This window comes from Lithobates pipiens, unplaced genomic scaffold (assembly GCF_037356315.1).
Source record: "Lithobates pipiens isolate NorthernLeopardFrog02 unplaced genomic scaffold, aLitPip1_a1.2 Scaffold_30, whole genome shotgun sequence".
Classification (NCBI taxonomy): Eukaryota; Metazoa; Chordata; class Amphibia; order Anura; family Ranidae; genus Lithobates; species Lithobates pipiens.
Genome location: NW_027507791.1, coordinates 124851663 through 124866438, shown reverse-complemented (window position 1 = coordinate 124866438; position 14776 = coordinate 124851663). Strand labels below are relative to the sequence as shown.

General features: G+C 45.0%; 1 protein-coding gene across 2 annotated transcripts in view; it reads left to right on the top strand.

Annotated features, from left to right (window-relative positions):
- HEATR5A (HEAT repeat containing 5A) overlaps window positions 1-14776 on the top strand; it is a 277562-nt gene that overhangs the window by 146419 nt on the left and 116367 nt on the right. For both annotated transcript variants that reach the window (XM_077464810.1, XM_077464809.1), the window contains exons 17-18: window positions 6415-6605; window positions 10768-10927. In XM_077464810.1, coding sequence (XP_077320936.1) covers window positions 6415-6605; window positions 10768-10927 — 351 coding nt within the window. The remainder of the gene's footprint in view (window positions 1-6414; window positions 6606-10767; window positions 10928-14776) is intronic.

Genomic DNA, 14776 nt, shown 5'->3' with positions numbered 1-14776 from the left:
GCCTGTCCCATATGCCCAATGAGAGGGAGAGGGTGGGACACAGTATAAGTGGCCTTTCTTTCATTGGAAGCCACATGATCTGTGAGATCTAGTCTGGACGAATGGAATAAGATTCCATGGTCATCCATATTGCATGTGGTTGGTGGGAATGAAACCTGGAGAGTTGGTCTAGCTGAGTTGCATAAAAATATTTCTGAAGGTCTGGCAGGCCCAGGCCTCTTTCATTTTGGAGTGTATATATCATACTTCTGTTCACCCTAGGCCTCTTATCCTCCCCAAACAAACCGGAGAATTCTATTTTGGAGTGTTTGAAGGTCCCTTCGCACCAGTGTCACGGGTATGGTGCGAAACAAATATAGTATTCTAGGTAACACATTCATTTAATTGAGTGTAGTCTGCCAAACCACGATGGGGGATGGACTTGCCATTTCGCTAGATCTTCAGTTATTCTCCTAAAAAGTGCAGGGTAATTTTTTTTTATACAGCATCTGAATTGTTGGGGTTAAGTGTAAGCCAAGGTATGGCAGGGCCTCAGTTTCCCATTTAAATTTGTAGGACCGCTCTAAAGCTTGCTGAGTGGTGTTTGGTAGTGAAAGATTTAGTGCTCTGGATTTACTATGATTAATTTTTAGCCCTGAGCTTTCAGAAAATGGTTGCTATATCGCGTGCAAGTTAGGGAGGGAAGTAAATGGTGATGGCAGCGTTAACAATAGGCCATCAGCAAAGAGCAAGCATTTGTGTTCCCTGTCTCCACAAATAATCCCTCTAACATCTTGGCATTCCCGGATCCTGATAGCTAGGGGTTCCATTGCTAAAACGAATAGAATCGGGGACAATGGGCATCCCTGCCTAGTTCCTCTTCTAATAGCAAAAGGCTGGGAGGAGTATCCCCTAAGCAGTAATGATGCCGACGGGATGTCATACAGAGCCTTGAGAAGAGTTAAAGTGTTCCCCGAAGCCATATCTATGTAATACATCTAACAAATATTCCCAGGAGAGTGAATCGAACGCTTTTTGAATGTCTAATGAAAGCAACATGCCTCTTCTAGGGACCTTGCTGTCCCAGTCTGACTGTACTGTTGTAATGAGATTTATTATTCTACGAGTTTGATCGGATGTTTGTTGATTTGGGACAAAGCCAGCCTGGTCGGGATGGATCTAATCAGGGAGGAAAGTGTTCAATCTAAGGGCCAAAACTTTGGTTAAAATTTTCAAAACCGTACGAGATCGGGCGATAGCGCAGTCCCCATGATCTTTTTCCGGTTTCGGTATAACACTAAGGTATGCTACATTTTCGTGATGAGGTATCTTGTTTCCTCGTCTAAGATCGTTAAAGTAAGAGTACAGGTGAGGAATCAATATGTCCTGGTACTTCCTATAGTAGTGACCCGTAAAGCCATCAGGTCCCAGGGCCTTGGTAGGGTGTATGGTCTTGATTGCCATTTTGATCTCAAGTTCTGTAAAGTCTTTGTCCATCAGTTCAGTGTGGGCTCATATCAGCTTGGGCAATGGGGTATTACGGAAGAAACCTTTCGCCTTAGATGGGTCATATTTAGCCTGTGGGCCGTATAGTCCGAAGTAGAATCGATCAAATTCTTTTAGAATTTGTTCAGGATTTTGAGTGGGGTGGCCTGTGGAAAGTTTCAGTTTAGGTAAAGTAGGCGTATATGGTCGGTTTAGACCAGCTGATGTGTTTCTCTGCCAGGGTAGTCAAGCTTAGGTTTAACTCCAGTCTAGCATTGTCTATTTTATGTCTAATGTCACGCTGTGGGTTTTCATGTTGTTCTTGCGTTAACCGGTCTAAGTTAGTCTCTATTTGCTTAATAGTTTGTAATCGGGTCCGTTTCATTCTGGCCCCTATTTGTATCAACTTGCCCCGAATTTAGGCCTTGTGGGCTGCCCAATTAATCATGGGTGATGTGTCTGATGACTTATTAATGCTAAAGTAAGCCAGTATTTATTTTTCAATTTCCGTGTACAATATCGGGTCATTCAATAGGCTAGCATTAAGATGCCATGGAGATGGTGAGGCTTTGGACCAAAGCCCTGTCGTTAAAAGTTTAATTGGGGAGTGATCTGACCAGGGGGTAGACAGTATTTTTACCAACGTCAGATACGGCAGTAGTGGGGTACGTACTAGTAGATGGTCTATCCTAGAATATGTATGATGTACCTGTGAAAAGTGCGTATAGTCCCTGGCAGTGGGATTACATTCCCGCTACGCGTCTATCAGGTCATAAAGGTGGAACAATTTAGCCACCTTGTTGCTTCCAGTCGGAGGTCTTTTGAGAGTTGGTTTAGCAGGGTTAGATTTGTCCATGATCCTATCCAGCGGTATGTTACTATCTCCCCCCATGATCACCTGTCCCTGAACCTTGGGCATCAGTATTCTCAACATTTTGCTCAAGAATTCCATCTGTCCCGTATTCGGGGCATAGTATGACGCAAAGGAAACCAACTTATCATGAATACGTCCCACTGCCACTATGTATCTACATCCCTTGTCTTTAACTATTGTGATGGGCATAAATGGGGGTCCGTCTAGAGAAGCTGATCGCCACCCCTTCCTTTTTATTAGGCCCGTTGGCGAAATAAAACTGCGTGTATTTGATATTGAGGTATCTGGGGGCTGACGTTTTTTGAAAAGTGGGTTTCTTGAAGCAGTAGAATGTCTGTCTGCTTTTTGTCTATGGTAGTATTGAAAGGCTTTAGTCCTTTTAGCCGGGGAATTAAATCCATGTACATTGTGGGTGATCACTGAGAAGTCAGTAGAGTATGTCTTGGCCATCGTGGTAGCGCAGAGCACTCTTACCTTGTGTTACTGTGTGGGTAGATGGGACCTCGAGAGCGCAGGTCTCCCACTTCCATCTTCTCCAAGACTGATATACATGGGTGGGGCACGGGACCACAGCTCGGGGAAAATAAAGGGTAGGGGGAGGGAAGAAAAGGAAAAGAGACAAAAGATTAAACCGTGTTAAATATAAAGGCCACAGGCCTAAATGTAAATGCTTAATAAACTGTAGATAATGTACAACTTTGTGGGGAATAACCCCTGCTGGACACAATATCCTGTCCGGAAAAGGCAATGGTACTTTCCTCCTCAGAGGAAAAGTAGTCTTGCAAATGGGTGGCATGGATTTCCGATCTGACCCAAATAACCTAGGCTTTAGAGCTGGTCAGCAGGGTACAGATCCAACAACTTATAATCGTTAGACTTAACTTTATCGGTGAACACCCACCCCCCACCTTCAGGGCCGCGACACCAGGGCGGGCGGGTTCCCATCGGTTACTCCTGCCTTGGCGTCCCCATGCCGGGGGCCGGCACCACACCATCTTGGTAATGAAAAATAAACTGTAGGTTAAAGGTTAATTTTTAGCATTAGACTAGCGTCTAAGGAACTGCTTTGAAAAAATTGAAAATCCATCCACAGTGGGGAGAGGGGGCGATGGGCTTGATGCGGAGGGGAGGGGACTGGAGAGTCCCTTGTAATAATCCCCAATTCAAGTAGCAGGTCTTCACCTTCTTGAAATGTGAAAAAGGAGTAGGATTTGCCTTTATAGGTGGAGGACAACCTGAAGGGAAATGCCCATCTGTATTTTATCTGCTTGTTGATAAGCTGTTGTAGCAGAGGTTTTAGATTCCTTTGCTTTTGTACTGTAGAGGGGGCTAGGTCAGTTAAAAGTCGCATTGGCGCCCCAAATAATGATATCTCCTGTCTGTTGCGGGCTGCAAGCATCAATTTCTCCTTTATTTGGTAATAATGTGGTTTGACTATGACATCACGAGGTAGTCCGTCAGATCTTGGGGCTGTCAGAGCTCGGTGAATTCGGTCAATCTCCATTTGGTGTGGGGTGATGTCTGGAATCAATTCTTTCATCAGCTCTTTCATGGCACCTTCTAGGTCAGAATGCGTTTTGGGGAGGCCGCGTATACGCACGTTGTATCCGCAAGAGCGCTTCTCTAAGTCCTCTATTTTAGTATGGGCTTCCTCAAGCCTATCTTGGAGGTCTGTAATCATATTGGTGTTTTGATTCACCCTCTTAATAGTGCCGTCCACCTTAGATTCCATGAGGTCAAATCTCTCACCTATGCTGTGGATGTCTTTTTTTAAGATCTGTAGTGATCATGGTACAGGCTTTAGAGAGCTCTTGCTGCAGCATGGTGGAGAATCGGGCTAGTAGCACTGCGTCACCTGAGTAGTGCATCTGCTGGGGTAAAATAATGGCAGTCCTGGGCTGGCTGAATATAGCCTCAGTAAGTTAAGCCATGTTTTTGTCCATGGAAGACACAGGGGAGTCTAACGTCTCCTGCGCGTCTCTGTCTGTGTCAGGGGAGGGAGGCTGCAAGAGGGTCTCACCCTGCTGATTCTCCTCCATGTCCTCTGAAGATTGCGAGGAAAACGGATCCCTGGGATGCTCCAGAGGGATCCTGCTATCCCCCCCCCCCCGCTGAGATGTGTCCGCTCTGGAGGCTGAGCAGCCTCGTGTGTCCCGGCGTCCCGGTGCCATCTTGGGTTGCGGGCTGTGTCCAGGGGAGGGACCCGTTCCTCCGTTAGATTTTTAAAATTTTTGCTGTCCCTGTTTCGGCTGGCCTTGCTGTTCCCGAGACTGTGTTCACGCTGCATGAATGTTGCTGTCTTGGGCAGGATCGTGCAAAGCTCTTTCAGAGCACGTTTGTGTCCGGGATCCCGCGCATACGCTACAATTACTTTAAATTTTCTGGATTTTTTTGTTATTCTGTCTCTCACTGTTAAAATAAACCTACCATTAAAATTATAGACTGATAATTTTTTTGTTAGCGGGCAAATGTACAAAATCAGCAGGGGGTTAAAAACCTTTTTCCCCTCAATGTCCACTGTTCATATAAACTTTATTACCACAAGTTGTGACATTATAGAATGTTACTGTAGATGATGGCCTTACAATTAAAAATGTTAAATGATACCAGGTACTAGCTGTGGAGTTAATGACTACAAGCTTTAAAAACGGGTCAGGGCTCTTCTGGTGTATTACAGTATACTGTACTAAAGAAGAAGAAACCTTCGCTGTTTTGGAAACATGCAATTGTGATCTATTTACTTAACTAGGTGAGGATATCATTTAACTCTACAGTTTCCTGTTTTCACACAGTACAGCTTACTAACTAAACTTTAAAGCAACTCTTTTAGTGGGTGACTGGGTATCTGACTGGAGGAGTGGAGATTAGTAGCCGACTGCATTTGCTTGCATTTGGCCCTGGGTAAAGCCCACATGTGATGTGATTCTGAGCCTACATAAATTAAATTAAATCCAATAAATGAAAGGGGCAGGTCAGGGACAGTAGGGCTAGGGAGGAAAGTGCTAGATATATGCTGGGTGTCCTCCAGCCAGAAAATTAGGTGGGCTCGCTCTGACTTGCAGCTTCTAATGATCACTGTGAGAAGCTCACATTGTGCTGAGAAATCAGAGTAAGCATTTTCCATACAACTGTGCAAGACTGGGACCCCTTTCACACTGCCAGCATTTTTTAGGCGCTACAGTGCTAAAAATAGCGCCTGAAAAAAGCAGATCCTTTCACACTGGGGGGTTAAAACTGCCCCGCTAAAACAACGGTAAAGCGGCGCTAAAAATAATGCCGCTTTACCGCCGACGCCCTCCGCGACTCAGTGTGAAAGGGGCCTGAAGGTAAGGCTGAATTTCATTTGTAAATGAACGTGTCAGATTTCCCTATAACTACTAGTCTCGGGTTAGAGACTCAGAAGCAGTGAAGACCAAGCATTAAAACAGGAAACTAACATTCACAAAGGTGACGTCAGAAATACCATCCCCATTCTTATCCTATGACAGTCACTTTAAATTTATAGTGATTGTCAACCCTCACATATAAGCAGTGAAGGGAACAGCCTAAGATGATACACCGAGATTAAATTCCACTACATAAGTTTTACATGCATCTGCTGTCGTCAGCTTTATATACTGTTTAGAAAGTGTATGTCCTGTTAGAATTTTCTCTTCTCGTTTAGAGCAGGGGGAGGGGGAGTCTTGCCATACTCTGTGAGACAGTTGATTGGAGGAGAGGCACACACCCCCTCTCCTCATAGTCAGAGACTTGCAGAGCTGTGCTGTAAAAGGACCAGCTCTTTGCTAATCTCTTTATAGCGCCCGTCCTGACACAAATTTTCAGGCTGGTTTTTCACAGTTGACAGAGAACTTGTCAGAACTTATGCTTATAACAGAAGAACGGAGCAGGAGAAAGAAACACAATCTAGTGCTTTAACGAGAGATAAGATATGTGCCCAGCTCAAATTTCATAAATTGGGTTTACATCTACTTTAAGGATGCATGTTTTGCACACTGCTTTTGAATAATTGCCTTTGTGGCCTCTAAAGGACACCCAAGAAATTATTACTGTTCTATTCCTTCTCTCTCTTGTAGCATCTGGCCTCAGATCATGTCAATTTAGGACCAGAAGAGGCTCGAAAACCATGTCTGGGCTTAATTCTAGGGGCTCTGGACAGCAGCAGTCCAGGACTAAGGTGTGCGGCTGTGGAATGCATGGCCAGGCTTTCCCACGTGGTGGCTGAACCTCCTTACACGTCAGGATTAGCACAAGCAAGCTTTGAAAAGTAAGTGGCTCCCAGTCAATGATGTGATATTTTAAATATTCCATCCTTATTTTTTTTTTGTTATACAAACTTTTGAAAAATGCAGTGTGTGTGTGTGTGTGTGTGTGTGTGTGTGTGTGTGTGTGTGTGTGTGTGTGTGTGTGTGTGTATGCTATTCTCTGTCCCCGTGCGTCGCAACACTCGCAGGAAATGGAGCTCGGCTCCATGATACATGGACATACGTGGACATCGCTGGATCCAGGGGACAAGGTAAGTAACCTCTCCCTGGATTCACCAATGCGGTCCCGAGTCCGGCTCAGGGTTACCGCTAATGGTACAAAATTTTCACCCCGGGCCAGACTGGAATACCACCAGGGGGGTTAATCAACCCCCAGCGGATCGGCATTCACATCTAAATTGTGCGGGCATTGTTATGTAAATGAGGCTGACTGCTGCAATTCTTTGCAAATTATGCCCCTCTCCTCTGCATGCCGCCCACCTAGAGGATGTAAACGGCATACAGGTGAGCATAGGGGGCATCTAGAGATAATCAAAGGGGTGGGGGTTGATGTACAGAGGAGGTGTGCAGAGTTGAATGGTAAGGAGGGGTTGGAGTGCAGAAGTTGGTAGATGAGTGGTTCGGGGGACAGAGGTTAGCAGATGATGAGTTTGAGTGGCAGAGTTGTACTGAGAATGAGATAAGAATGCAGAGATTAGTAGAGAGATGGTGTGGGGGGCGGTTACTGTAAATACACCTGTTACATCACTGGTAAGTGTAAATGTCTCAATACATTGGTGGTTGATGTAAATACTCCTGTTGTGTTGAGGTCAGTGTAAGGTTACATTGGGGATCAGTGTAGGGTTCCCCCTTACATTGTTTGTCAGTGTAGAAATATTATTCTGTTATATTTTATTTTTATATTAATTTTAGTACACCATGTTGTTCAGAATATTATTCTTTTTTAAATTTTTTTTTTTCATATGTTCCTCTTCTAAAACCTAGGTGTGTCTTATGGTCAGGTGCATCTTATGGAGAGACAAATACATTAGATATTTTCTCTCCTTTTAACTGATAATTCAGGAAGCAAGTGCCATCAGGAAAAATATATGAATGTGAGCGTTCATTATTTACGTGGTGGGGGGCCAGTGTGTCCATAAACCTAATTGAATGTGTGGGTGGAGGTCTCTGAGTATAGCTGTTGAACAGGAAGGGTATTAAAACAGGCTCTGATACACTATACTGGGAAAGGGGAAGATAATGCTGGCTTTAACCATTTCTGGACCGGCTCACGCCGATATATGTCGGCACTTTGAAGAGGGATATCGTTATGGCAGCAGCTAGCTACCATAACCCCCGGTATCCTCTTCTTCAGTGAGTGGTCCAGTTACCGATTTAAAGTGGTCTCTGCGGTGGATTCAGTATGAGATCACTTTTTATCGGCGCACGGGAGAGGGGTTGCCGCTCTCCGGTTCCCTCCGCCGCTTACCGGTGCCATCAGCAGTGGCGGAGACGATCGGATCCTTCTCTGGGTATGGAGATGAGTGAGGGGAAGGTGGCCCCCATCCGTTTCCATACCATTGCAGGGCGGAAGCGATGTCAAAATGTCACTTCCACCCATAGCTCTTAACGTTTTTATTATTTTTTTATTTTTTTTATTGCATTTTAGTGTAAATATGAGATCTGAGTTTTTTTTTACCCCAGATCTCATATTTAAGAGGTAATGCTTTTTTTTCTATTACAAGGGATGTAATAGAAAAAGCACCCCCGTCTCCCTGTGCTTGCATGCAAAGGCGAATTCACATGGTAGTCTCGTACACATATGCAAACACCAATTGCATCACACGTGAGTTATTGCCGTGAATGTCGGAGCGAGTGCAATAATTCTAGCACCAGACCTCCTGTGTCACTCTAAACTGGTAACCAATAAAGGCTTATAAAGCATCACCTATAAAGATTTTCAAATACCGAAGTTTGGCGACATTTCACAAGCGTGTGCAATTTTAAAGCGTGACATGTTTGATTGTCGCCATATTTAATATTTTGCCAAAAATGTGAGTATTATCTTGTCTCTGTGTGCATTGAAATTCATTAAAATGTATTTATGTATTAGTGTGTAAAATTGGTTTGAAATTCATTAAAATGTATTTATGTATTAGTGTGTAAAATTGGTTCTCTAGGGCCTCTGCCAAAGGGGTTCTAAGTCATTTGCTAGCAAAAATACAGAATTTTACTTGTAAACAAAGTGTCAAAAGAAGGCCTGCTCTTAAAGTGAATAAGGTGCTACTTGGATGTTGCGTTTCTCTGTGGCCAGGCTGTGAAAAAGTATCATATATGTGGTATCTCCATACTCTGGACGAGTAGCAGAATGTGTTTCAGGTGTATTTGCAAGTGTACCTATGCCGTGTGTGAGAAATAACTTGTTAATATGACATTTTGGGGGGGGGGGGGAGAGAATGTATATTTAATTTTCCCAAATAATTGTGTGAAAAAGATACAACTTCAAAAAACTTGTCATGCCTCTTACAAAATACATTGGACTGTCTACTTCCCAAAAAGGGGTAATTTGGGGGAAAAAAAAATTCTTTCTCGACATATTAGAGCCTCAAGAAATGAGACGCCGTCAGTACATCAGTTGTGTTCAATTTTCAATGGTTGGTAGTTAGCTTGTGGACTCTCACTAACTTTTACACAGACCATTTTCAGACTGATTTTGGTTATTTCTACCGAAGAAATGTAGCAGTATAAATTTTGGTCAAAATTTATGAAGATAAGTTACTTATTTGCAAAATTTTATAACAGAAACAAAGAAGAACAAATTTTTATTTTTTACATTTTCTGATGGATGTTGGCTCAAACTTGCATACACATGGTCACACAATGTTGTTGGAAATTCGGAACGTCGAGAACGTTGTGACGTACGACAAGCCGGGAAAATTGAAGTTCAATAGCCAGTGGGGCTCTTCTGCTTGATTGCATGCATAGAACTTTGTGCATTGCAATTGTGTACACACGATCGGAATTTCCGACCCACGGATTTTGTAGTCGGAAAAATTTAGATCCAGATCTCAAATTTTGTGTGTCGGAAATTCCGATAGAAAATATCTACACACTGTCAGAATTTCTGACAACAAAAAGTATGTACGTGGCATAAGAGGCAGAACTTAAGGGGCGATAGATTGGTGGTTCCCCATCATGTCTGCCCTCCATTTTTGTGCTATGGGGTGGTGAAAATTAAATAGTTCCCCTTGGGTCCACCTTTTGGTTGATAGATTTTTTATTTATTTTTTTAGGCTGTGTGAGGCAATTGTTCATTATTACATATATGAAAGTTATCCATTAGACCCCTTTCACACTGGGGCAGTGGGTGCGTCGGCAGTAAAGCTCTACTATTTTTAGCGGCGCTTTACCGTAAATTTCGCTGCACTATTTGGCCGCTAGAGGGCACTTTTACCCCCACTATTGGCTGAGAAAGAGTTAAAACCACTGCAAAGCGCTGCTGCAGCAGCGATATGCTGGCGGTATAGCCACACTGCCCATTACTTTCAATGGGCAGGAGCTGTGAAGGAACAGTGTATACACCGCACCTTCATCGCTCCAAAGATGCTGCTTGCAGGAGTTTTTTTTTTTTTTTTTTTTAACGTCCTGCAAGTGCACCGCATCAGTGTGAAAGCACTCAGGCTTTCACACTGGAGAGAAAGGAGCAGCGCTTTACAGGCGCTATGCAGTCGCTATTTTTAGCTCTGTAGTGCCTGTAAAGCGTTTCAGTGTGAAATGGGTCCTGGGTCCACTTGCTTTTCCTTTTCCTAATGTTAATTTATGAGGGGGTGTATAAATAGTAGATGTTTGTGATGCCTGTTTGCTTTTAACTTGACAAGGAACTAGATTTGGCTGAAAATGTTCCTGTTTGAAATTGCAGCTTTATTATTCTGTACTGCTTCTTTTATGCAATAAAGTGAAAGAGCTAATATTTTTTAAAAAGAAAAATAACTGTGTGGATGTCAAATGTTTCTACAGATGCATGTAGATAGACAATTGAAGGTTATCAGCAGCACTGGGATGCAACAAAAAAGCATAACAAATGTGACAGGAATTGTTTTTTTGTAATTGTTTGATGCCCAGTACTCTATCAAAGTCTTCCAATCAGTTTGAATCTACTTTATATTTCTTTTTTATGCTTTCCAGACTGAAGGTGGCTAGAGATGTGGTGGCCAGAACCAGTCATTCTTTAGCCCTGGGTTCTTTGCACAGATATCTTGGAGGGCTTAGCTCTTCCCAGCACTTAGCCTCTTGTGTATCGGTGCTACACTCATTGTCTCAAGATACCACATCTCCTGAAGTTCAGGTAAGTAGGCCTAACCTCACAAAAAGTTGATTTGTGCTGATCTGATCAATGTAAACTTGGAACATTTTTAGGAGGGTTTCTAGTCTGAGTCAAGGGTGACTTTATAGTACATTCCCTAGCTTTTTTCTAGAGCAAAAGAGCTTATGGAGTAAAGAGTTTGACAGTTATGCACAATTTTCAGCCTTTGCTCTTGGGACATAGCTACGTGAGCTATGTGCCAGCTGCTTTTCCTTTTTGGAGTACCAGATGACAGTCCTTATCAGAGTATGACAATGTCTGCTGAACTTTCCTCACTTGTCACCTCTGCTTTTCTGTAATAGAGCCAGCACTCAAATCCAACTAAAGTTAATTTATTTATCTTACATCACAGGACACAGAGCAGCCATAATAACTAACTGGGTTATATGCCACCTATAGGGGAATGGACACTGGCTAACCAAAAAGACAGGAAGTCCTACCCTATTATAACCCTTCCTACACAGGAAGTACCTGATTTTTTTTTCGCCAGTGTCTTGTAAGGTGATGGTCATGGTTGGAGAAGCTTTCCATGATCTAGCTAACAGAATGGACCTGGAATCTGATCCTGAAGGATTTATCAACTATATTATTGGATTCATCCGGAAGGTGATACACTAAAGTGGATGATACCTGAACCTCGATTAAGAAGACTACGAGGTGTTGCCTGTAATGTGATACTTTGGGCACTGGCCCCTGGGATCTGGACGCTGGGCAAGAAAAGCACTGGAAGGGAAATCCAGCAGGGTGCTCTACAGGTCCAAGGGAGTGGCCCCAAACTTAAATGGGACCCGGTCCTTGAAGGTCCAAGAGACAGAACCCTGCCGTGATGGGGGAAGATTGGAGTCTAGCTTTTTTAAGTGGAGTCCTGCGGCAAGATTGTCAAGTGTTTTTTAAGCTTTGATCTTTTTGCAAAAAAAAAAAAAGAAAGCCCAGCATCTTACTTTGAGTGGGACATCACGACCAGTGTAGGCTCTCTCATGGCGAAGCTCCAGCCTAGTTAAACCCAGCAGCAGGGGGCTCTTGGTTCCCCCCCCACCCGCACACATAGTCTCCATGGCAGCTCCTTCGGAGGCCCATTTTTGTTGCTGTTTATGCCGCTATGGCAGATGCGCACGCGCGGCGCAGAGAGAGCGCACATGGGAGGTGTGCGGGACTCTACGAGCATGCACATGGTAAGATTGTGCACGCCGGACATGTGCAGTAGGGGCGGAAGTGGCATATTTAGGAGGTGTTCCTGGTTTGGTTTGTGTTACCACAAATTTTTTGTCTCAGGCATGTCTTCCCAGAAGAGGAGTGGGGGAGGCACAGCAGGAAGGAGCGCAAGTGTGCCACCATCAGTATTGGAGGATGCTAGCCTTACATCTGCTGTGTTTAACTCTCCTGAAAGGCCTGAGGCAACTGGCCAGTCTTAGCCATTACGGTTGTCAGGCATTGTAGCAACAGCTAATGCTTCTGCCTCAACCTATGTTACAAAGGACAACTTGGCATCAGCTCTAGCTGGGCTGGAGGGAAAGATAGCAGGTATGATTGCTTCAGTTTCCCAAGGTGGAAGGAAATGGGATAGATCCCCTTCACCTGAGCCCCCACCTGCATTGGAACAGGATTGGGCAGAAGATGTGGAAGTAGTGGCAGTAAATGACCGGGAGGAAGGTCAGGCCACAGACTGCACTTCTGAGGATTCAGATTCTGAACAACCGTTTTTAGCCTCTCAATCTCAGAGACTGTTAATCCAGTTCCTCACAGAGATGGTCTGATCAGGATTTAAATTGCCGCCTGTAGAGGTCCCTGAGGTTGCCTTTTCATCTCTAGGCTCTCTTCGGCCTCCACAGAGTTCACAGGCTTTTCCCTTGCTTCCATTGCTAGAGCAAATTGTGTATGCTGACTGGGATCACCTTAATAAGCTTTTTATTCCTCCTAAAAGGTTTGCACTTTTGTATCCTATGGAGGAAAAGTTTATAAAGAAATGGAGTCAGGGCATAACTAGAAATCACAGGGCCCCAAAGTAAAATGTTGTATGGGGGTCTGTAAACGGCCCAGTAAAAATTGTCCACTGTCACCTGCCACAAGTTGCGGATTGTCCACTTGCCACGTCACCTGCCACACGTTGCAAATTGTCCACTTGCCACGTCACCTGCCACACGTTGCAAATTGTTCACTTGCCACGTCACCTGCCACCCATTGTGGCTTGTCCACTTGCCATGTCACCTGCCACCTATTGCGGATTGTCACCTGCCACACTGCAAATTGTCCACTGTCACGTGCCACACATTGCGGGTTGTCCACTTGCCACAAGTTGCAGTTTGTCACCTGTCACACGTTGAAAATTGTCCACTTTCCACGTCATCTGCCACCCATTGCGGATTGTCACTTGCCATAAGTTGCTGATTGTCCACTTGCCACGTCACCTGCCACACGTTGCAAATTGTCCAATTCCCACGTCACCTGCCACCCATTGTGGATTGTCCGCTCATCACGTCACCTGCCACCTATTGGGGATTGTCACCTGCCACGTCACCTACCACGTCACCTGCCACACATTGCGGATTGATTGTCCAATTGCCACATCACCTGCCACAAGTTGTAGATTGTCACTTTCCTGCTAAGGCGTGGAATGGGGATTGTGCCTTCCTGTGTCCCAGTCTGAGTCAGGCAGTAGAGAGATGATGTCCTCTCTCTGCTGCCTGCACAGTGAGTGAGGGCGGAACTGCCAGGATGCAGGGCGGGCGCTGGGTGGTGAGAAATGTAATCTTTCTGCTCCGCCACCATCTGATTGGCCAGTCCACTCACCGAGCCTCCCAGCTAGCAGCTTCCCGTCCCGATATGGGGCCCCCAGCCACAGCATATAAGTGAGTGGGCGGCTAGAGAGCCGCCGAGCTGCCTGTGCGCTCGTACAGTCACACTGACTGTGTGAGCAGACGCAGCTGGGTGGCTCAGCGGCTCTCTCGCCGCCCACTCACTTATATGCTGACTCACCGGGCCCTACTCGGCTGCGGGCCCCATGGCGCCCACGTGGTTAGTTCCGCCACAGAATGGAGTATGCCTTTGGTGAACGCTCCCCTCTAAAACATGCGCAGATCACCCCCATACTTAAAAAACCATCTCTGGACCCCACCAACCTGAACAACTTAAGACCTATCTCATTGCTCCCATTCACCTCTAAACTTCTAGAACGCTTAGTCTACAACCGCCTTAGCTCCTACCTCTGTGAAAATAACCTTCTTGACCCATTACAGTCTGGCTTTCGCTCTCAGCACTCCACGGAAACTGCCTTACTAAAACTCACTAACGATCTACTAACTGCTAAAACCAACAGCCAGTACTCCATACTCCTACTACTTGACCTCTCTGCTGCCTTTGATACTGTTGACCACCCGCTCCTCCTCAATAAACTACATTCCCTTGGCCTCCGAGATTCTGCGCTTTCCTGGTTCTCTGCCTATCTATCACAGCGCTCCTTCAGTGTCACCTACAACTTTGTATCCTCCTCTCCATTGCCCCTTTCTGTGGGGGTCCCCCAAGGCTCTGTTCTTGGACCCCTTCTCTTCTCTATTTATACCTCCTCCCTTGGTCACCTGATAACCGCCCACGGCTTCCAATACCACTTATACGCCGACGACACCCAAATCTATCTGTCTACTCCTCACCTCACTCCTTCAGTATCCTCTCGCATTACTAACCTGCTTACTGACATATCAGCATAGATGTCACACCATTTCCTTAAACTAAACCTCTCTAAAACTGAGCTATTAATAATCCCCCCAGCACATGCCCCCCTCCATGACTTTTCCATCAAAATCAACAATGCAACCATCAGGCCCTCCCCTCACGCCA